This window comes from Stylophora pistillata, chromosome 12 (assembly GCF_964205215.1).
Source record: "Stylophora pistillata chromosome 12, jaStyPist1.2, whole genome shotgun sequence".
NCBI lineage: Eukaryota > Metazoa > Cnidaria > Anthozoa > Scleractinia > Pocilloporidae > Stylophora > Stylophora pistillata.
The window spans coordinates 23,034,480-23,055,464 of record NC_142530.1 but is presented as its reverse complement, the minus strand read 5'-3'; the positions used below and the strand labels follow the sequence as shown (position 1 = coordinate 23,055,464).

The 20,985-nt window shown below is 38.4% G+C and overlaps 1 protein-coding gene, 1 long non-coding RNA gene and 1 pseudogene across 4 annotated transcripts in view; 1 reads left to right on the top strand and 2 right to left on the bottom strand.

Moving 5' to 3' along the window:
* The window catches only part of LOC148719323 (uncharacterized), a 3,813-nt pseudogene extending 959 nt beyond the window's left edge, over positions 1-2,854 (bottom strand).
* LOC148719322 (uncharacterized) overlaps positions 1-20,985 on the top strand; it is a 108,057-nt gene that overhangs the window by 81,945 nt on the left and 5,127 nt on the right. The window contains exon 1 of one of the 2 annotated variants that reach the window (XR_015994145.1): positions 17,636-20,688. The exons of the other annotated variant lie outside the window; for it this stretch is intronic. This is a non-coding gene — a long non-coding RNA (uncharacterized LOC148719322). Of the gene's footprint in view, positions 1-17,635; positions 20,689-20,985 lie in introns of those variants that run through there. 2 annotated transcript variants of the gene reach the window in all.
* On the bottom strand, positions 8,658-16,190 carry LOC111331947 (uncharacterized). Of its 2 annotated transcripts, none has more exons than XM_022937180.2 (5): positions 14,568-16,190; positions 14,090-14,191; positions 12,827-13,186; positions 12,579-12,638; positions 8,658-11,107 (listed from the first exon to the last, which is right to left on the bottom strand). In XM_022937180.2, the coding sequence occupies exons 1-5, from the start codon at positions 14,896-14,898 to the stop codon at positions 10,566-10,568; spliced, it is 1,395 nt and encodes a 464-aa protein (XP_022792915.2). In that variant the 5' UTR covers positions 14,899-16,190; the 3' UTR covers positions 8,658-10,565. The 2 variants fall into 2 exon arrangements, with proteins under 2 accessions (XP_022792915.2, XP_022792914.2); XM_022937179.2 differs by having other exon boundaries at positions 12,579-12,644; positions 14,568-15,960.

Genomic DNA, 20,985 nt, shown 5'->3' with positions numbered 1-20,985 from the left:
ATCACATTATCTAAGGAGAGGCATTTAGTGTGGAATTGCCCATATGGACAGTTCACATTGGTACAGGATACAATGTCATCATTGGGCTGTCCTCTACAGAAACATATGGCATTATCATCGAGTTTGCTCTCATATAGATCACACCGTCTGGTGTACCATCTTCCAAGCATTTCTGGAAGAATGCAAATTCTCCAAAATGTTTCCAGCTTTTTCATAGCACTGCTAGAGTGCTCTGGGTCAGGGTTGACTCTGTCACACAAAACATGCGAATTCCCATCAGAATCAATGGCAAAAACAACAAAGTCACAATATTTTCGATCAGACAATGTCAACAGCTACTGCTGTACTTGATAGTAATACTTATGGGATTTCTTCAACTTTAATACCCCATTCACATTTTCGAGGAAAGAGCTTGCTTTCAGGCTATATTCTTGATTAGTGACAGAAATGGGACATTTAACTTCACCACAGCCCAATCCACAGCAATCACACGATACCAAAAAATCTGGTGTAGCATGTAGAAAAGGAAAGTCTTTGTTTATGAAAAGTTCACATCTCTTAACTTGAAAGTTGGTATGTAGCGATTTCATGTGGTGTTCATAAGTTCTGATAGCTTGTTCCTCGTATTTACATCCATGTTTTGTTGCCTTGTTGTCTACTTTAAACAGATGCGGATAGCAGATAGACTGAATAAGACTTTAAGAAGGTTGTGCGAGATTTCCATGGAGCACAGCACCATAGACAGAGGCTCCAATTCTGCCTGCACGATGCCTAAAAAATCCTGCACCTTTAGCTTGAGTACGCGTATCTTCTTCGATGCTGTCGATTTCTTCTGTAGTTACTAAAAGTTGGAATCACCTGAAACCACCTGAAACCATCTGAAACCATCTGAAACCACCGATGAAACCACCTGAAACCATCTGAAACCACCGATGAAACCACCTGAAACCATCTGAAACCCCCAAGGAAACCATCTGAAATTACCTGAAAATACCTCGAAACAATTTAAAACAACATGAAAACACCTAAAAAACTACGGGTAACATGAGAAAATAAGTGTTAACACTCGAGTTTATCCACAATGAGCCCGGCTTACTGATATCGTATATAATGCCCTACAGTACAGAATAGGCACCACAAACTGGACTTTAGGCTTTTTTTTTTCTCAAAATCTCAACTATCTAGTCAATTTACTTAGGCAGTGGAAGTTAAAGCACCATTCATCAGCTATATTCCGTCATTTGCAGTAAAATCCCTTGCAAAAAATCCACATATATTTCACTTTTGCAAAAACAAAATGGGTGAGATTCTAGGTCACGCTATGAATTCGTCTCTGATTAAAAAGTAACACAATGTTCAAGATTTCCTTAGAAAGTTTGAAAATCTTCAGGCCTTCCTGGGCTTTTTCATATATACTTTGCATGATCCCGTTGAAAAAACTTCACGTATTTCTTTCGATTTAAAACAGTTTCTTCTTTGCATTCGCGATCGCATGTTGTTATTGTCGCGCAAGTGCTTTGTCAAGAAAGGAATTCGCATATTCCCGTGCAACTCCCAGCCATTCGTAGAGCTAATTGAGTGTGTTTTCAACAAGAACAATAGAATGTTTCCCTGAAGACCTGTTTGTGGTGCCTATTCTGTACTGTAGGGCATTATATACGATATCCGTAAGCCGGGCCTCCTGTGGATAAACTCGATTGTTAACACTTATTTTCTCATGTTACCCGTAATTTTTTAGGTGCTTTCATGTTGTTTTAAATTGTTTCGAGATATTTTCAGGTAATTTCAGATGGTTTCCTTGGGGGTTTCAGATTGTTTCAGGTGGTTTCATCGGTGGTTTCAGATGGTTTCAGATGGTTTCAGATGGTTTCAAATGGTTTCAGGTGGTTTCAGATGGTTTCAGGTGGTTTCAGGTGATTCCAACTTTTAGTACCTACGCGATTTCTTCGTCTGAAATGTTTATCTTAACTTCTAAACATTTCCGTAAAAGCTCGAGGTATTTCAGATCTAAATTACTTGACTCGTAAAGATCTGTTAGAACTGGGATGTTTCCGCTTTTTATAATAAACTGATCAGCATATGGGTCGATTAAACTTAATATTGAAGCCTTTGTTTCACACCGATTCAGCTTTTTATAAAATTCCGACACATCCTCCCCTGAAACGCTAGGGTTCGTGTTCTTGTTCGCCGCGGCTCCAACATTCAGTCGAGTTTGATTGGAGAATCCATCAGAAGATTCGATGTTATTGTCAAGTTTTTCTTTCAACTTTTTAGCTGAAGAAAAATCAATTTCTTTTGCCCTTGCATAGGTAACATTACTTACATAAGTTGGAAGAAGCCATGAGCATTTTACTTGCGTACAAGCCAACTTTCCGTTGATGCGAGTCCAGCATTCGATATGAAATAAAACACTGGCAACGTGTGAGCACGATTCAGCAACACCTGCCTTACAGCCCAGGCAATGAGCGGAGAAAATTCTTCCATCTTTTCCTGTAATAAGCCAGATATCGACGAGAGGATCATTCGTACGTTGTGAATGTCGGACTTTGGCGACGACTACATACTTATCAGAAACAATTCTTCCCTTCACGGACGCTACAAACACAGAGACCACTTGGTTGTATGCTTCGAGACTTTTGTAGTTCTTGAACTGGTCGTTAGTATAATGACTTGTTTCCAAAATCAAGAAACTAAACAAGTCCGACTGCTCTACTGGCGGTAAACACTCAGGATTAAACTCTTCGTTTGGAATAGTAGCTGGATCAATGCCGATTTTTTAAATTTTCTGCATGTAACGATTCTTTACATTACCCTCTAGTGATAAAGCATACTTCGACAATACTGGAACTGACATTTACAGGTCTATAAAAGCGCTTTTCAACCATAAAATTAAAAAACTACAGAAATGGCATTACTTTTCATACATTTCCCTACTGCTGAGGGGCACAGTAATGGCGGACACTGTAATTGGATATGCCTGTGACCTCACGTGAAAGTCAAGAATATCACTGGGTATTGCCAGGGGTACCTATATCACTGAGTATCCCCAGGGGTACCTATATCAGTGAATATCCAAAGGGGTCCTTATATCACTGAGTATTCCCAGGGGTACCTATATCACTGAGTATTCCCAGGGGTACCTATATCACTAAGTATCCAAAGGGGTACCTATATCACTGAGTATCCGTAGGGGTACCTATATCACTGAGTATCCCCAGGGGTACCTCTATCACTGAGTATCCATAGGGGTACTCATATCACTGTGTATCCCCAGAGGTACCTATATCACTAAGTGTACCCAGGGGTACCTAGATCACTGAGTATTCCCATGGGTACCTATATTACTGAGTATCCCTAGGGGTACCTATATCACTGCGTATTCCCAGGGTTACCTATATCCCTGAGTATTCCTAGGGTTACCTATATCACTGAGTATCCCTAGGAGTACCTATATCACCGAGTATCCATAGGGGTAGCTGAATCACTGGGTATTCATAGGGGTACCTATATCACTGAGTATCCTTAGGGGTACCTATATCACTGGGTATTCGTAGGGGTACCTATATCACTGAGTATACCTAGGGGTACCTATGTCACTGAGTATCCCCAGGGGTACCTCTATCACTGAGTATCCATAGGGGTACTCATATCACTGAGTATCCCCAGAGGTACCTATATCGCTAAGTGTACCCAGGGGTACCTAGATCACTAAGTATCCTCATGGGTACCTATATTATTGAGTATCCCTTGGGGTACCTATGTCACTAGGTATTCTTAGGGTTACCTATATCACTGAGTATTCATAGGGGTACCTATATCACTGAGTATCCCTAGGAGTACCCATATCACTGAGTATCTATAGGGGTAGCTATATCACTGAGTATTCATAGGGGTACCTATATCACTGAGTATCCTTAGGGGTACCTATATCACCTGGTATTCATAGGGGTACCTATATCACTGGGTATCCCTAGGGGTACCAATATCACTAAGTATTCCTATGGGTACCTATATCAATGAGTATCCATAGGGGTACCTATATTACTGAGTATCCATAGGGGTACCTATATCACTGGGTATTTAAAGGGGTACCCATATCACTAAGTATCCATAGGGGAACCTATATCACTGAGTATCCATACAGATACCTATATCACTGAGTATCCCTTGGGGTTCCTATATCACTGGGTATTCTTAGGGGTACCTATGTCACTGAGTATTTATAGGGGTACCTATATCACTAAATATCCAAAGGGGTACCTATATCACTGAGTGTCCATAGGGGTACCTATAGCACTGAGTATCCCTAGGGGTACCTATATCACTGAATATCCAAAGGGGTACCTATATCACTGAGTATTCTCAGGGGTACGTAGATCACAGAGTATCCCCAGGGGTACCTATATCACTGAGTATCCACTGGGGTACCTATATCACTGAGCATCCTCATGGGTACCTATATCACTGAGTATTCTCAGGGGTACCAGATCACAGAGTATCCCCAGGGGTACCTATGTCACTGAGTATCCCCAGGGGTACCTATATCACTGAGTATCCTCATAGGTACCTATATCACTGAGTATCCTCATGGGTACCCATATCACCGAGCATCCCCAGGGGTACCTATATTACTGGGTATCCCATCTCACCTGATATATCAAATGGAATTATGTGAGCGTTCATTTTTCATTCTTTCCCAAGGATTTATATAGTTGACAATGTCTCGCTTCAGTGGAAGATATTTCATATTGGAGGGTGCTAAAAATATCTTTAAGAATTTTGGTATCTCCCTTAATATTTATATACACAAGGTAGAGACCCCCAGGGCCCCTCCCCTAGATCTACCTCTGATCAGTGAGGTCACTCAGATTAAATTTCAGCAACGGTTTATGCTCGAGAAAAGCTTTTTCATAACCCACAAATAAATAGAGGGGGTAAGTTTCTAAAGAAACTAGAATACTGCGTTTTTGGGGAGTATCAAAAGATGATTTGGTTTTATCAACTGAGTAGATATTGTAAATTGGCCACTGTAAAGAGTTTCTTAGCTGACGTTTCGAGCGTTAGCCTTTCTCCATTCGCTCTGAAAAATTGACATTATCAATTCAGTTGATGAAAAAAAGTTAACTTTTTGATAAACCAGCTACAGTTGTCTTTGTCAAAGAAACTATTGTACATTAATTCTTTTTGCTGGTTTAGCACTGTAATTCTTACCTTTCTTAAATGTTGTCTTCTCTATTGCAGCCTCATCCTTTAAAAGTAAGAGCTCTTCTTTAATTTTTCTGAGTTTCTCGATTGTTTCTTTTAGTTTGTAGTCACTAATTGCCTTTTCTACAAAATAGCAATAGAGATCGCATAATGTTCAGTGTTCTGAATGAGATAGGCTCATGAAAATGCTTTATTTTTCAAAGTTGGGCAGTTCAACAATTAAGTGGCTTTTATTGAGGATGTACATGCTAACTCATCTTGCAATATTGCAGTCCTCTCTCTGGCGTGTTAGTAAAATGAGGAACGATAACGTCATGAATTAACATCTCTCAAGCCTTTCTCAATCTGTCACCCGAAATAGCTGATATCAAGTCCTTAGAACAACTTAAACAATTTCAATCGCTCTTTTTGTCCCACAGATGTTTGTACAATTATGAAACACCTTGTGTCATGTAGTTAATTTTTTAAATTTTAATAATGTTTTGTATAATTTGCATCGGCTTGACAGTAGCCTAAAGAGTATGCGTAGTTTTAGCATGGGTTCAGTATTACCCGGGTAAAAGTTATAGCTGTCAATTTTGGTTTATCAGTACAGCAGTGAAGGTTGGGGAGAGCGATAAATTTGTACCAGAGGAGCGACTGACGGTCAAAAAGAAGTGAAGGGGAGGGGTGGGGTAATGAATTGTTAAAAGTAAATTTTTCAAAGACTACAATTGGATTAGCCCTTGAAAAATTTACTCCTGCTGATTTATCCCAAACTGCGCTCGAAATCATGTGATTACAATTATGCTAATAAGACACCAGCACTACAGGCTAGGCTTAAGTTTACAGGAGAATGCATTCACTTTGAAATATGGATCGAATAAACCCTTAGTATTTTTACTTTGCCAACTACGGGATGAGTTGCCGCCTTTGGGAGGAGAATCACAAGATATAATACCTTTGATATGAGAGGATCACTTAAGAATTTGATTTTTACTGCATGTTTGTCTGCAAGGGATCCATTTGACTATGTAAAGTACGGTGACCTGATTTTGAAAAGTGTTTTCAAACAAATACCAACCTACCTTCTTTTAGAAGATGATAAGCTACAACGCATTTTTCTTTCTGCAAGGCTTTTAAAAATTCTTCGTACGGCTCTTTTCCTCTATTGGCTATTATCCTCAACAACGTCTGTATCCTACCTTCATTAATAATCAGTGCTCGCAGTTCCATTTCGGTGATCGTTTTGGTTTGTGCAAGATGAGTTCCAACCTTGTCTGGATCAACGTCTCCTAAGAGCTGATCGTAGGATTTCTTCAAGATGTGCTTATGATTGACGTCTGACATATTTGAAGTTCGGTAATTTTCTCTACTGCCAAAAGCCTGTGGGAACGAAATGGCGTAGAAGTTGATTTCGGTGTGTGCTATGAATACAAAACTTGGGACAGAAGTCTTGAGACACTTGCCTTGATAAAATTGCTGTGAACTATAGACATTGGCAAGTCGATTAGAATAGCTTTATTTTGTCAGCAGAATAGTTTGAAGGGGAAAGAGTAGAATTGAATGCTTCGATGACATTGGTGAAGCTAGAGGCAATACGCGCAGAATTATTAGCTTGCGAGCAGGCCTTCATAGACAGCGCCACGGCTCGAGTGCCATTTGCCCGCGAGAAACTTTTAGTAACTACAAGGGTTCTAGCACTAATTATCATTTGTGCCGGACCCACCTCTCTCTGGCTCGCTTTGCTCGAGGGCGAGGGAACGTGATCCAGCGTTTTAAGGATACGGTAGACCTTCGAGGGCCAATTTTGTTTAAATTCTTTTTTTCAAGTCAAACTTAGCATTATTATTTTAAATGAAATTTCCAAGAAAAGAAATATTGATAAACACGCGAGTCGTTTACAAAAACGTATATTCGAACTGAATTTCAAAGCCCGCTAAAGTGTAAATAGCCAATTAAAACATGTCAACAAATGACTCCCAAGGAGTTTCTTGTCGCAAAACATCCTGGTTGCGTAAACATCTCCTTATTTTGGTTGCACGTACAATATTGTAGTGGTAGATTAAAAAAGATACATATGGTTCCACATGTTTTATCCTCTCAATAAATTAGCCTCGACAAGGTGGTACAGCTTAGATTTTCTATGCGCTTTTGTCATCACGTTAAGTTATAATTTTCCAACTATATCTTCGCACTTAAAACAGAGCGGACTTATAAGGTTATTTATTAAGAATTGGGATACCGAAGACGAAACTTCGAAAGTCTCTCTGCACTAGTTATGTTTTTCGATGTGGGTGTGACATAAACAAATGATAAAAACGAACACCGAAGCTGACGTTACAAAGACGTCTTTAGTGGAGTGATTTACTCGGTTCTCGATCGGTTCCGCTGCCGATTAAAGGTCCTGAAGTGAACACTGATGTGCAAATCATACACAATAGAACGATTATCTGTGAAACGAGCACTTCAGAATACTGACGACAGAATAAACGGTAGCGAATACACCCTCTTTAAATTCATCAGATACGGAAGTAGTTATGTTCCAAGAAATCTGAAAACTGCATATTCAAGCACCTCTGTACATGACCGTAAGCGGTCACATACAGAGATTATTTTAGGACTCTTTTACAGTATGGCTTTCTCAAATATATAGCATTTTTCAATAGCGTGCAACATTCATAAAAAATTAACACACGACACAACAGACGAAGTGATAGAGCTGAAAAGCTACCCGCAAAATATATGAAATATATGGAATCATTATCGCGACAGCCATAAAATCTCTTCTCTTTCTAATCTATATAAAAGATATCCCCAATTGTTCTGAAATTTTTTATTTTCATCTCTTTGCTAACGATACTAATTTAATTTATGCTGATAAAAGTCTGAAATCACTTGAGACTGTTGTTAATAATGAGCTGAAAAACGTTACTGACTGGTTAAATGCTAACAAATTAACTTTGAATACTAAGAAATCTAATTATGTAATCTTCCGTCCCTCACAAAAGAAACTAAATTCAACTATGGACTTAAAAATAATTAATAACAATACTAACGATATCACTTCCATGGAATATAAGGAATACGTGAGGTACTTGGGAGTCCTTATTGACAGTACTCTAAGTTGGAAACATCATATTAATTACATAGTTTGCAAAATAATTAAAACTGTAAGTGTAATCGCCAACATCAGACGTTTTGTCCCGTCTGACACACTCCTCGAAATCTATTAAACTCTGATTTTTCCCTGTATACACTATGGCATAGTTACTTCGGCTCAAGCTGCAGAAACTCATATGAACAAAATTTTATTTTACAAAAGCGTGTTCTTCGATTTATATATGGTATGGAATACAGAGCTCACTCATACCATACCACTATTTATTTCTGCAAATATTTTACCGGTTAACATGTTGTACTTTAAAACTGTGGCTGCTCAAATGCATGATGTATCATCTGGCATAACACCCTTTAAAATATCAAATCTCTTTATTCAATCTCATAAAATTCACACATACAATACGAGATTTTCTAATGCTGGCAATTATTATGTCAACAAATTAAGGCTTAATTAACCTATAACTTTCTTCATTTTCAAGACTTGGTTCCAAAGGATGGAATAACCTTCCATGTAGCTTGCGCTCCTTGCCTAATAGGTCTTTTAGCAAAAAAGTCCATACACTTTTGTTAAAATTACTCAACAATGAAAACAATAATGACTCTAAAAAACGATTGTTGCTAAAATGACTGCTGGACTTATGGAACTAAAATAGCACCTTCTATATTTATTTACATTAATAATCTACTGTAAACTTCATACTTTAATTTACTTTGTTTGCTTCGTTGTCATATACTTGTGTTGTGGGGGTTTTACCACTCGCTTGGCGAATTAACAAGAGGTACTGAGACTGTAATTTTCTTCTTTATTCTCCTATACTGCTGCTTCTACTACAGCTAATGTTCTCTCTCTTTCTCCACTGCTTATTTCTACTACTTTCAGCTAGGAGTGCCCCAGTATTAAATACAAAAATCACAGACATGTTTGGGTTAGCTGACCGTGGGAATTTCCAAAACAGGATGTTCAGTGTGGGTAAAACTCAAGGTCAGTTTCACCAACCCAAACATGACCACCTAGCAAACTAGTTATCCTCAACCACAACAAGGGATTAAAATGTCTAGCACGGTGAGAACTGAGCCAAGTTCAAGCACACACTAAAAATAAATGATCAAAACTATAGATTCATCAAAATAGCACGTAGGGGCGAAAAGGCGAGACTTAATAAAACAAGAGGTAAACCTAAAAATTCTTGAAATTTAAACCTTGAAAATGCTCTACAACACATGTTTGAATCAATTTCACTTTTCTAAATTAACAATACTGTAATCTTCGTGTAATTTTTATTTGCAACCTCCTTGATATATATATATATTAATATTGTCTGCAACCACCAGACTCGATTAGCTTTGCTACATTCGGGTGGGTATTTCTTTCAATTTTTTTTTTTTTTTGTATTTATTTATTTCTTCTTAAATAAATATATGATAAGTTTGGTAGAATATCGTATATTGTAAGGAAATATGGTGAAAGAAAATAAAAGTATTGTCAAAGTATTGTCAATCTAAGAAGTTGCTTACACCTTCGTCTCCAGCGATGGCCTGAAAATCCAACTTAACGGCTTTCTTCTGCTTTGTTACTGTCGTCAGCGTGTAAACTGTTCTTGTCGAAATTTCCAGGTAGTTATTATACTTTTGACGTTGGTTGCTACAGTTTGTACACATTTTGTACCCATAGATTGCTTGTTTGAGTTAGTGAGATCTAGTAAGAACTCGTTTGAAATATTTGCAAAGAGATTGCAAAAAGACCCCTGCTACATTTATTATCCTTCAAATATTTTTCAACGCGCGGGAAAAATGTTTACGAACAGCTCACCGTTTACGGCGTGAGATATTCACTTTTCAGAGTCCTCTGATACGCTTTCATGAATAAAAATTACACGTTCCTTCTCCTGTAAGAACCGCATATGAAGTAATGATGCAAGAATTAAATTCGTTACTGTTGCTTACAAATTTCTTTTACTGAAGAGGACACCCCAAAATTTTTTTATTGTGTATCATTTCAGGTAAACGGCTGAAGTTTGAAATCATGCGTGGCCCAATCAACCACCCTCATCTATTCAGCTTGAGGAATAGAAAAACCCAGCTAAAATCTGTGACATCAAAAAGTATCTTTGAATGATTGAAACGTCAAAAATACGGTAAGCTTATTCCAAAAGATCTTCTAAAATTTAAAAGAAATGACAATTTGAATAATTTTATAGCCAACTTAACAATATCATTAAATCATTTCATCTTATCTGGATTAAAAAAAATTAAAGCGTTCAAATATTAAGCAGTGTACCGTACAGTTCAATGCCTGATAAGAAAATTCCGTACTTGCCCGATTTATTGACTCTAGTCTGTTTAATGCGAAAGTAACGGTACGCTTTCCTTTTACCTCCAACCGACCACCTGCCTGAAATATAACGGTCAGAGTTACTGAACTGAGGATCACTTTTATCAAAAATAGTTTCAATGTTTTCCCAGCTATTTATTGCTTCATCTATGGATCCTTGAAGTTGCCACTCTGTGAGAAGCGAGTCAGCTCCTGGCTTACCGTGCCGCAACTCGTAATGAGAGAGAAATAGTCGATGCTTTGAGCCAAGGTCAACAGACCACCATGAATCTTTCCCCTCATCGGTTCCACTTGTGGTGCCTGTTGAATGGTCAAATACGCAGTTTGCTGGGGCATTCTGTACGTTTTTTTCCTGCTTTCGCTCAGAAGATCTTTTAGCAATAAGTTTCCCCGAAGGCTTTAGGGCGCAAAGAACGCCGCAACACTTTTTCTGAAAGGGTTGCTCGTTTAACCTTGGAAAGTACACGCCTGGAAAAAAAAATGACGATACAGAGTATAACTCTTGCTCTACAAATAACTTTTGAATTATCTATGGTGACATTTCTTACGGCAGCCTTCCTTTTCCCACTTCTTTTTTTCTCGTTAGTAACGACTAGCTCAGCTCAATGTAATGATACAGATAGCCGCTTTTAGGGATTTCAAAAAAGGTTCTCCAATGTGTTATCGAGTTGCCAATTTGTATCGTCAAAGGCAAGAAAAGCATTTGAAAACATTTGGGATCCTTTGGTGCCTACAAAGAGGCCATCAAATGATATGTCTACAAAAGTGAAGAGAAAACATTGTCAGGCCATAGTTACTTCGTGTAGCAAAAATTATAACAAGAACAAGCAAAACTACTTAAGAACATGTTAAAGCTACTCAGTTGGTGAATTGGAACGGTCTCAATATTTAAGAATAAGGGCGCTGGTTATAGACTGGTTGGTGAATTGGAACGGTCTCAATATTTAAGAATAAGGGCGCTGGTTATAGACTGGTTGGTGAATTGGAACGGTCTCAATATTTAAGAATAAGGGCGCTGGTTATAGACTGGTTGGTGAATTGGAACGGTCTCAATATTTAAGAATAAGGGCGCTGGTTATAGACTGGTTGGTGAATTGGAACGGTCTCAATATTTAAGAATAAGGGCGCTGGTTATAGACTGGTTGGTGAATTGGAACGGTCTCAATATTTAAGAATAAGGGCGCTGGTTATAGACTGGTTGGTGAATTGGAACGGTCTCAATATTTAAGAATAAGGGCGCTGGTTATAGACTGGTTGGTGAATTGGAACGGTCTCAATATTTAAGAATAAGGGCGCTGGTTATAGACTGGTTGGTGAATTGGAACGGTCTCAATATTTAAGAATAAGGGCGCTGGTTATAGACTGGTTGGTGAATTGGAACGGTCTCAATATTTAAGAATAAGGGCGCTGGTTATAGACTGGTTGGTGAATTGGAACGGTCTCAATATTTAAGAATAAGGGCGCTGGTTATAGACTGGTTGGTGAATTGGAACGGTCTCAATATTTAAGAATAAGGGCGCTGGTTATAGACTGGTTGGTGAATTGGAACGGTCTCAATATTTAAGAATAAGGGCGCTGGTTATAGACTGGTTGGTGAATTGGAACGGTCTCAATATTTAAGAATAAGGGCGCTGGTTATAGACTGGTTGGTGAATTGGAACGGTCTCAATATTTAAGAATAAGGGCGCTGGTTATAGACTGGTTGGTGAATTGGAACGGTCTCAATATTTAAGAATAAGGGCGCTGGTTATAGACTGGTTAAGGACAGAGGATGAGGATCACCAGTCAAGCCAGCAACAGAAACGAATACAACTACACGGTGGGAATAAACTTTTTCGGTCTTCGTATTAGCAAACCTGATTCTAAACACAAACCTTTAACTACAATCATTTTACAACTATGATATCTCTGAGAAAAACTTTGCTAAGTTGATACTTACTTCCTTCCAGGTGATCAAACTTTTTCTTCATCCTCTTGAGTTCCTTGGCTGTGGCGGACTCTGTATCTTGAAAAAATCATTTTTGACAGTGCGACATTTATTAAATAATAGCTTTTTAACGAATTCAAGATTACTCAACGATGTTTACCAAATGATATTAACTGTTAAATGTAGTTCTTCCTCAGATTCAAGATGCAAAATCTTTCATTCTCATTGTAAGATGACAAAGGGGCAGACAGATCACCTACCTTGAACTGTTTTTCTATCGCTGGTATTTAACTGCATCTGCAGTCGATTTGGGTGACTACCCTCTGTCTTATTAAAGTATTTTAGAATTTCGTTGACGATACACTCTTTGATTTCCTGGAGCAATATCGGTAATTTGCTTTCAAAAGCGACGAAACGGGTCGTTATGTCCTGTTGTTTCTTTTGAGTTCCTTTAATTTTGGTCAGCAGATTCTGGACACCTGCATTTATCTCCTTTTTGTCACCATCGGTCTTTGATGTTATTAGTTTGGTCAAGAATTCTCTCAAATCTTGGAATTCACTGATCAGCAATATTTTGAGATGAGACTCTTCATCTCCTAAACTTTCTTCTCCGCTCTCTCCTATAGAAAGAAAAAATGAGTTCTTCATTCATGCAAATACTTCTAGAACACCTACACTTTCTGCTTCGATCGTACGCTGAATGCCTTTATAGCGGACGCAAACCTCAATGCTTTGTGTACTCTTTCTAACTGAACTTTAGTAGGTGTGGTAAGAATGCCATGCGGGATTTCCTTTAGTTTGAAAGTCATATATTCTCGCATCACGTTGTGACGCAAGTAATCTCTTTCTCTCTCTCTCTCTTTTAATACCGCGAATCATCGATAATTCTTTGAGATAAATTTTCTGTCAGTTTTATCCTGGATACAGTAAATTATTTCCAGCTTAAGGAAAATTCCAATCACAAATATTCAGTTATTTAGGTATCTAGTAATGAAGTCAGAACATATTTTAGTGTTTATTTTAATTCATCACATCAAAGATTCCTGAAATCATATGCCGTGGTTTGCAAGCGCTTCCAGTCCTTATACCCCAGGAGATATTTCTGGTATCACGCTGTGAAAAGCGCCTCAAGAAGTTATTCGTTGAATGGCTGTAATGAGATGCTGTATACATTTTTCAATCTTAACCTTAATAAAGTTGATAAGTTTGCCCATGGCTTCGTTTTCCTTTTTCCACACTTTATAAACATTAAAGAAAATGAATCTATTTATAACAACTTGATCAAGGGCACCTCATACGCATAGTTACAAAGACACGTGTGCCATGATCAGACTTAATTATGAGGATCCTAAAAATACAGCCTTTTGGGTCCAAAAGCCACCATCATCATCCTGTGCCATGTTACATCTTTAACAAGGTATTTTTTCACCGATGAAAATTGATTGGAATAGCGGTCTACACGAAGAGAAGAGAAACTTTGTAAACATTCGACATCAGTGGTCATTAGTTAAACTAATATTTACCTCCTGTGTTGCTTTGTTGTCGGCTCCATGCCTCTGCTCTGCTCCTTGCCTCTAAACTGTTTTGCCGTTCTACTTCAAGTTCATTTCTCAGCTCCTTATTTTCTACCAGAGAAGAAATGCATTATTTGAATACTGATTGTGGTGCACTGGCAGTCAAAATTTTTTAGTAAATTTGTAACTTTGTATCACAGCAGTATATGTTGATGATTTACACTTTTTAACCTACAGGAAATAGGACTGTGGACACGGTGAAGCGTTAGGAGAACAGAATCTGCACTGTTAAAGGAGAAATTCTTTCACTTGCGAGATCATTTGGGCATTTTAAGAAGGAATTATGGCGGATAACAAAGAGACAGATTGTGTCTGAATGTTTAAAGGCAATTAATCAAAGAGCTTTCAACAGTCGATTACAATAAAACACACGGGCAGTGATTCCAGCTGGGTAGGGCATAAAATTTCGTAATACAACATCACCCACCTGCCGCCAGAAGCATATTCGCAAGGTGCGTTTGCCCATCTGTGCTAATAAGTGCTTCCTTGAACGCTTCATAGGCTTTGAAACCCCTTCTAGGAAGTATTTCCAACATGGTAACGGATCGGTCCCATCTTGTTTTGGATTCATTCCCTTTGATGTCTTCCTCGTCCTTGGGGCTAAAGACATTTGATTTCGCCATTTTCACCACTATTTGATCTGGATCCATGTCTCTTGCCAGCCTATCCTTTACATTGTTAAGTATCTTTACATACTCGTTTTCTAATGGTTTATCAGCTGCTTCTTTTGTCTTTGTTCTGTCAATTTCAGTTGCCATTATTTCAAGTCTTTCTTGGAGCGTTCACGTTTTTTCGAGAGTAATTTTTTTAGTTACGTTGATCACCATGGTCAGAAGCTGCTATGGTTGTGTTACCGTGTCTCCTCAGTTTTTATCTTCTCTGTGCTCCTTCCGTGTTATAAACGTCCTCTTTCCCTTCAGCTTTAGCGGATATTTATTTTTGATATCTGTACGTGAGCTGCACACTTAATGACAGATCTTAAAATATAGAGCTGCACGTACGCTTTGTGACCTTCAAAGTAAGTTGACACTAAACATTCACGCAGCCTCTGTTAAGAACGCTAAAATACACTACAGATCGCCACATTACCTGCTCTTACCCTAATTCAAAGTGTTGTTGCGAAGGCAACAAAGTACAACATTGTACAGAGGAAGAAAGAGTGAAAGCAAGGGTATTGGGAAAAAATATGGTATGCTTTTCCAGAATATTGCAATCTAAGTCGTAACGAGTCAACAATCTTGTCACTGATTGTACTCTCGACCACGTTCAACTACAACTGAAAGGGTTTAAATATTAAGAATAACCATAAATCCCAACAACTGAAAAGACAAATGGAACTATTTGGGTTGTACGTGCCAGACGTATAAAGGACTCGATTACCCGAAATAAACCAGAAAATAACTACCCACTGGCCGCCAAATATTCAAGAGAAATGAGGATATTTTATCAGAAACTAAAAAGTCATAAAATCTTCCACCGAATGACTTCACAACTTACCTAAATAAATTATGATGATAATAAAATAAAGTCCAGAAGGCCTGAGTCTCCTTATTAACAAACATACCTTTGAAGCTACTCTTTACAAGACAACTGACACAGTTTACATTGAATTTTCTTAATACTTGTTCTTTGTGGTGTATTCAATTCCTTTAACTTTCGCTTTTTTGTAGTTTTCTTCTATGTTCGTTGCAGCAAAGAAGCCATCTATCTTATAAGATGGAGCCAAATAATTTCTACAAATTCAGTTGGTGTAATTTGAACAAGACCTTACTGATCCCTCAATCGGCAACAGAACTGATAAAAAAAGAAAGAAGGTCACGTCAGTCATTGTATTCTTTGTAATCCTTTGTTTATGTCACACTCTCAAGGTAAAAGAAGTGGCTATTCTGGAATATCATATTATTTAAGTTTATTTGTAGCATTTTTACTTCCGCCCCTTCTGCCTCTCTAAAATTTTGGAATTTGTCGTTTGTCGGGGAAGGACGGGTATTGTAGCGAACTGCAGTTAAATTTTGAAATTTTAAATCTTAAAATGTCCTTGAAAGTGTCAATGTGAATATTACTTGTCAATGAATTTGAAGGTCAAGCCGCATACGGTTCGTGCAAAAACCGGTTTTCAATTCAAGTTCATACAAAGGTCTCTTTGTCGATGTAGAGTATCAGCAAGAGAGGAAGAGAACATGCAGGCATGAGGAATGGTCACAAAGATAGATATCTATATAGCACGAAAAGATGTTCAGTAAAAATTACGACTTCCCGGTCAAACAAATATAGGGAGACTCGATTACAAAAAGATCACAACAGATTTTAGAATAAGCAGTCGCTATACAGCCCTTAGCCGTGGTGTCCAACGTAACGAAACGAATTTCTTTCGAAAAGACTTGAACCCTCCAAGAATGACCAGAAGAAATGGCAACTGACAGAGATGGAACAAACACTGGAGAAGGAGCCGACAAACCATGGGATAAGAAGCATAAATAGATACTTAACAATTTAAAGGATGCGCTGGCGATTGATATGGATCCATGACAAGTACAGTATACAACAAACAACCGCCCTCCTGGATAATGTGAGTTCTGTTTCAATTTTAGGATAATGTTGTTAGTTTGAATGGAGATAATTGTAACTGATGAAAATAAAATCTTTAGCGTACATAACAAATTTCTGTTAAGTTATCTTTGTGTGAGAGTAGTTTGTGGTAAACTACAAGACATTCGTTTACAGCTCAACTCAATTTTTTTCGTCGCGGGTGAGAAAGAGACAAACGATTAAAACGAATACCTTAGCTCACGTTGCAAAGATGTCTTTTGTGGAATGGTCTACGCTGCTCTTGATTTGTTCTGATGTCGATCGATTAATTAACAATTGGTTCATGCTTTAGCGTGCACTATCGAGTTATGGAGCACGCGGGAAGTTTGGAGAGCACGAAAGAAGCGTAAGAGTTGCCCGAGGCGATAGCCGAGGGAAACTCTAGCTTCTTGAGTGCTCTCCAAACTTCCCACGTGCTCCATAACTCGATAGTGCACAGCTGAAAGCATGAACCAATTGTTTTAGAACATAGCCGGTGGAATTGTGCATCAAATCCGACGCGAAAAACGGACAACAATATCAGTTGAAGCGAATCGTGACGGCGCTGTTTCCGAGTCTCCTTTTCCTTTGTTTTTCTCTCTTTCTGCCTCATTTAAGAGCTCTAGCCCAAGGGAAAAGGTCGAAACATTGTCTTCGTTTTCGGACTAGTAGGCCGAGTTTCTGTTTGTATCCATTATTGTCGCGAAATATATTATTTTTCCCCGCGCTAACAATGGCCGCTCGCGCGAAAAAAAAAAGTTCTGGCGAAGTCGGATTTGCAGACGCTATCAGCGTGCACTATCGGGATTTTGAGCACGCTCACGTATAACGAATTTAATTGCGCGACTCTGCTAGCTATGTTCTAAAGGTTCTTAAAGGTCTTGTGGAAATATGTAGAAATTATTTGGCTCGATCATATACATGCACTTTCGAAGGCTTCTCTGTTAGAACAAACATTTAACAAAAAAAGCGAAAGTTTAAGAAAGCGAGTACACCCTCCGTTATGAACAAGCAGTAAGAACGTGTAAGTTTTCTTTCCAGGAACAGCTTCAAAGGTCCTTTCCTGAACGAATTTTAACCAGGCTTTCTGAACGTTACCTTGGTATCTTAAGGATTTGTTTTCTTTTTTCTGAAGATATTCGGTGGACGATTCAGAGATGATTTAAGGAAGAATTGTCTTGCGTAAATGTGTTTTCAGTTTCTGATGACTGAAATATCTTCAGTGCTCGCGACTCAGGCGGCCAGTGAACCGTTGTTAACTGATTAAAATCACATAATCGAGCCCGCTAAAGTCCACGCCTAACACGTACAACTCAAATAATCCTTTCTGCCTCTTTATGAGACAACGTTAGTTGCCAGCTTTTATCTTACTTCCCTAATCACGTTTTTATGACTCGTCCCAATCAATGATTTTGATCGAAGTAGCGGCAATAAGTTATTCAGTTATGTTCGTGATATTAAAGGAACAGAAACTGTGTCACCATCCGTGTAAACCATACCTTATAGTAGGAGATATCGATAGCATTGTAGTTTTTACCTGATGGAAGATGGCTAGAGCGGGAGCTCGCTCGCATTCTAAGATCTCCTATCTCTATGTCAGTGTTAAAAATTCAAATGTATCACGCTAGACTCAGAAAAATTTGTTTTGGCAGACACCAGTGAGATGTGGTGTTCGATGGGTCGATACGAAACGGCCAAGTGTGCCAAAGAGGGAATATGATTCGTTTACATTGGAGGTAACCCCGATTCTAGAAGCCCTTAGTAATATTACTGCTTGCTCTGAGAAAATTTTAGAATTTTCCTGAAATATGAGCAGAATGCAGAATTTTCTTTGCAACTAAAAATGCCTAAGGGGATCCAGCGTCGAGAGTTGTCGTAATTCTCAAGGTTTGAACCCTCCTAGTTGTAGTGAAACCTGGTGGAAAATACAATAAGCGACAAAAGTGGTGACTCATTATGACTGAGATTGCAATGTACTGGAAGAGCATTTCAACTTGTCGTTAATGCCCTTGTTTTCACCCTCTCTCCCTCTCTACAGTGTTGGACAGTGTGCCTGTACAACATTTTGAATGTGGTAAGGGAAGGTAATGTTGCGATGTGCAGTTCATTTTTGAAATGTTATGTCTTAAAGAAAATATTCAAAAGTAACTCATAGTTGCGGTTTATTTGAACGGTCCAATATCAGACCCTTTGATTGACATTAAAGTTCTGTAATAATGACTAACACATTCAAGCGAAATTGTGGGCATCTGTACTAATCCTAGCTGACAAATTGTCGATCAACAATTGTGTTTGAAACCTGAAACTATTTCAGCCATGCATTTCTGTGGCTGCTTAAAAAAAAGATATATATGTTTGCTCAGCAAGCTAGACTCTGCGGATTGTTTATCTTGCAAGCTGTCTGCGCTTTTTTCCTCACGTCCTATGATAACCTTTGAACTATATCACTGCTCTCATCACAGGACTTACCAAAATTAAACTTGTAATTTTAAAATCAGAGTATTAATCATTTTACTTCCTAGAATTTATATGTATTCACAGCTCAGTTTATAATTTTGATTAGATGAACCACTGGTTGCGAATGATGTAACTTGTAACTAAATATTAAGGCAAGTCCTTCCATTCTTGATACATTGACAAAATTACATGGTTATGTTTTTAACAATGGTAAGACAGCAAACGTGCAGCCGGACCAATTTCCGGCATAAATAAAGGATGAAATCGAAAATCGTAGCCCACCGACTTAGTCACGTTTTTCCAACTCTCCATCAGAAATAGCCTGCATCTCAGTGATAGTAAACGTGATCATGGACAAGATCCTGAAAACTGGGGCAAGACTGAAACTTATTTTGTTTACTAGATCGTGCTAGATAAGTTTTCGAGTCCACTCTACAAGATCACGTTTGATCGGAATAGGTGAGTGCCTCTGAAAACAAGAGTGAGCATCTTGCTTATCTCTAGCAAACTAAGGCTTCCGTACAGATATTAAACAGATATTAAACGCGGAAGATGAAAATAGAATGGAAGGAGCATAGTGCTTATACAAAGCGGGTATACGGTAGCACTCTTTTGCAGCTTCTGACCATGGTGATCATCGTATCTAAACGAATTACTCTCGAAGAGAATTAAATACTCCAAAAAAGAATCAAAATAATGGCAACTGAAATTGACGGAACAAAGGCTGGAGAAGCAGCTGATAAACTATTACATAGGGAGTAAAGAATGCGCCGGCAACTGACATGGATCCAGGTCAAATAGTTGTGAAAATAGCGAAATCAAATGTCTTTAGCCTCAAGGACGAGGAGGACATCAAAGGGAATTAAAACAAAGTAATTTGGGAGTGATCTGTTACCATGTTGGAAATACCATCTAAAAGAGGTTCCAAAGCCTATAAGCGTTTAAGAAAGCAGTTACCAACACAGAGGGGCATTCGCATCTTGCAAAATAAACTTCTGGCGGCAGGTAGGTAATGTTGCGTTGCGAAATTGCGTAAAACTTCAGTTGCACGCCTTAGGTAACATTGTGTTGCGAAATTACGGGAGTCAGCGCCATTGTGGTTCATTGCCATCGACAACCAGGAGCCCTTTGTCTTTTTTTTTCTTACCTCATCGAGACACAAGCTGTCTCTCAACAGTGCGAGTTGTGTTTGCCCCAACGTTTCACCGTGTGAACAGTCTTTTCGTCTTCCAGATAAAAAAGTGCGAATCATAAGAATATACTGTTCGGGTAAAAGGCTACATTTTACTTAGTTTTCAAGTTACAGTCCAACCTCAGATAGCAATGAATAATTGCTATCAAATTTTAACTTATGGTGAGTCCTAGAGCGTCTTAGATCCCCTGTACCACTAATAGCTCTAAAGCGATGTGTTTCTTTAGCTTTTCTTTGACGGCAGAAAATAAGGAGCTGAGGAATTAACTTGAAGTAGAGCGACGAAAGATCGATTGCAGAGCAAAGAACAGACGAGAACTCAGGTCTGAAGGTAAACTGAAATCTGATTGATGGCCATTGAGGAAAACTGGACTTATGAATACTTATGTTCATCTAATACTTCGTTTGGATTGGTATTCTAGTCCATTTTCATTGGTAGACCCTGACAAAAATTTACCAGTGAATACATTCAAGTTTAACATGAAGTATGAAAACCTTAAACTAGCCTTTCCGATTCTGGTTTTCTGCTACGTGATCACGGCACATTATAAGGAGGGAGACCTTTGAACTCGAAATAGCTGTCGTTCAAGATCTTCGTCAATTAAATATTATTCATAAGTTTCTTATC

Excerpts from the sequence above, each read along its gene's own strand:
- LOC111331947 (XM_022937179.2), bottom strand. The coding sequence starts at position 14,898 with ATGGCAACTGAAATTGACAGAACAAAGACAAAAGAAGCAGCTGATAAA. Across the intron at positions 14,192-14,567 it reads GAATATGCTTCTGGCGGCAG|AAAATAAGGAGCTGAGAAAT; the intron begins GTGGGTGATGTT and ends CTTCTCTGGTAG. Across the intron at positions 13,187-14,089 it reads ACAACAAAGCAACACAGGAG|GAGAGAGCGGAGAAGAAAGT; the intron begins GTAAATATTAGT and ends TTCTTTCTATAG.